The sequence below is a fragment of the Diospyros lotus genome, chromosome 6 (genome assembly GCF_014633365.1).
Source record: "Diospyros lotus cultivar Yz01 chromosome 6, ASM1463336v1, whole genome shotgun sequence".
In the NCBI taxonomy this organism is placed as follows: Eukaryota; Viridiplantae; Streptophyta; class Magnoliopsida; order Ericales; family Ebenaceae; genus Diospyros; species Diospyros lotus.
Window position 1 is genome coordinate 19,311,678 of NC_068343.1, and position 2,135 is coordinate 19,313,812.

Below are 2,135 nucleotides of genomic sequence, written 5' to 3' on the forward strand. Positions count from 1 at the left end.
TTTAAGTCAATTTATTTCCCCCTTTAACAGATCTTATCTTGACTCTTGAAACTCATGAAATACAATACAATAATAAGAAGATTCAACAAGTTAGGTATATGTGACGCAAAACATATCCTTTGTTGGTAACTAGAAAGGGTGATTCCACGGCCGGAATGTATTTAAATGGGTGAAATTAAGCAGGAAGAACCATGTGTCCCTCATGCAGGCAGGCAGCGCGCGTTTGTACAGTGACGTTGCGGTCTCCGTGGAAAGCAATTCATCATGATTACCCTGTTCAATATTTTTCCAATTACCAATTCCTCAATTTCCTCCCATCTCTCTCTCCCTCCATTAATGCTTCCAAAATCAGACTTCACCCTCGTGAAGGGTTCCTCTTGTCTTCAACCTCTCGCTTCACCGCCATATTTCCCATCTAATCATGTATTTATACCCACCCGGAAAGCTATTTTCATTCATGTTTATCCAACAAAACTTTCTCAACAGATTGTAAATCTTCAACTCTGAACTCTTGCAACAATGGTGCTTTTTGATGGAGAAGACGACCCACAGAGCCCAGTTTTCGTCGGCGAGGGGGAAGTTGACGATCAGGCCTACGAGGAGCTCAGGACGCGGATGTGGAAGGACCGGATGCGGTTGCAGAAGCTCGAGGCCAAGAGGGAAAGCGGCTGGACGCATTCGGAGGCAAAACAAGTGCAATCTCGCCGGAAGAAGATGTCCAGAGCCCAAGACTCCATTCTTAAGTGCATGATGAAGATCATAGACGAGTCCAAAGGCCAGGGCTTCGTCTACGGGATCGTGCAGGAGAAAGGCAAGGCCGTCACCGGCTCCTCCGACAGCCTGCGGGAGTGGTGGAAGGAAAACGTCAGGTTCGACGAGTTTGCTCCGCTCGCCGTACAACAGTTCTTGCCGGTGCTGGAGGCCGAGCTGGGCAACACTTCGTACGTGCACATTCTCCAGGACTTGCCAGACACGACTCTGGGTTCTCTCCTTTCTGCTTTGATGCAACACTGCATTCCGCCGCAGAGGCGGTTTCCGCTGGAGAAGGGTCTGGCGCCGCCGTGGTGGCCCACCGGAAAAGAGCTTTGGTGGGGGGATCAGGGCAAGGCTCAAGAACAAGGCCCTCCTCCTTACAAGAAGCCCCACAATCTGAAAAAGGCTTGGAAAGTTAGCGTCTTGGCGGCGATCATCAAACACACGTCCCCAGACATGGACAGAATGAGGAGACTGGTGAGGCAATCCAAGTGTTTGCAAGACAAGATGACGGCCAAAGAGACAGCGGCTTGGTCTAAAGTGATTAACCAAGAAGAAGTGCTTCAGAAGCTCACAGAGAAAAGCCTGAGGATCTCTAACACCTGGGATGAAGATGGAGATGAGAACCAACAAGAAGGGTGCAAGAATAATAATATTGATAATAAAAATAACAATAACCTGCATCGGACTGAGAAAAGGAAGTGTGTTTTTGAGGGAGAGGACGGGGAGGCATTGCTGTACGCTTGCCAAAACTCGAACTGCCCGCAGAGTGAATCTGGGTCGGGATTTGTAGACAAGAACATGAGGACGGAGCATGAGTTTCAGTGCAATTACCGGGAAGACGAGAAGGAAGTACTGAATAGAGAAAGCACCGATGAAGAAGACTCTGGTTCAGTGGCGATGAATCTGCCGCCAGTGGATGAAAGCCATTGCTTGGCACCAGTAGTAGTGGATTGGATGGGTCATGCAGAAGGCTATGGCGGGTACTGGCTGGAAAATGGAATATTAATGGGTGATCAGCAGGAGCTCACGTCTGATGATTCAGGGCTGGCCTGGCTGGGGATTGAAAGAGATGACCAGCTGCACTCGAATGAAACAACGTTTGCAGGGCTCCTCTACGACGAAGGGTTAACTTCGATTTGGGATATGGGTTATGAACATCAACCAATATAATTACCTTCTTACTCTTTCTATCAATTTATGTGAGAAATATATATATTATTAGTTGATGGTCATAACACACAATTGTTCATATATTTTAGAACACTTAGAATTGGTTGGGGGGGGGGGGGGGGGGGGGAATGTTTGTATATCATTTTTTTTTTGGTTTTTGTACGGTAACGTGAGAGTAGTGTTAAAAAAATATTGTTACACTAATTAAT

The 2,135-nt window shown here is 47.1% G+C and overlaps 1 protein-coding gene across 1 annotated transcript; it reads left to right on the forward strand.

The window, feature by feature from the left end:
• Positions 1-519: 519 nt before the first annotated feature.
• LOC127804372 (putative ETHYLENE INSENSITIVE 3-like 4 protein) lies at positions 520-1,926 on the forward strand. Its single transcript, XM_052341231.1, has one exon. The coding sequence runs from the start codon at positions 520-522 to the stop codon at positions 1,924-1,926; it is 1,407 nt and encodes a 468-aa protein (XP_052197191.1).
• Positions 1,927-2,135: the final 209 nt, after the last annotated feature.

Coding starts and splice junctions, on each gene's coding strand:
- LOC127804372 (XM_052341231.1), top strand. CDS start 520: ATGGTGCTTTTTGATGGAGAAGACGACCCACAGAGCCCAGTTTTCGTC.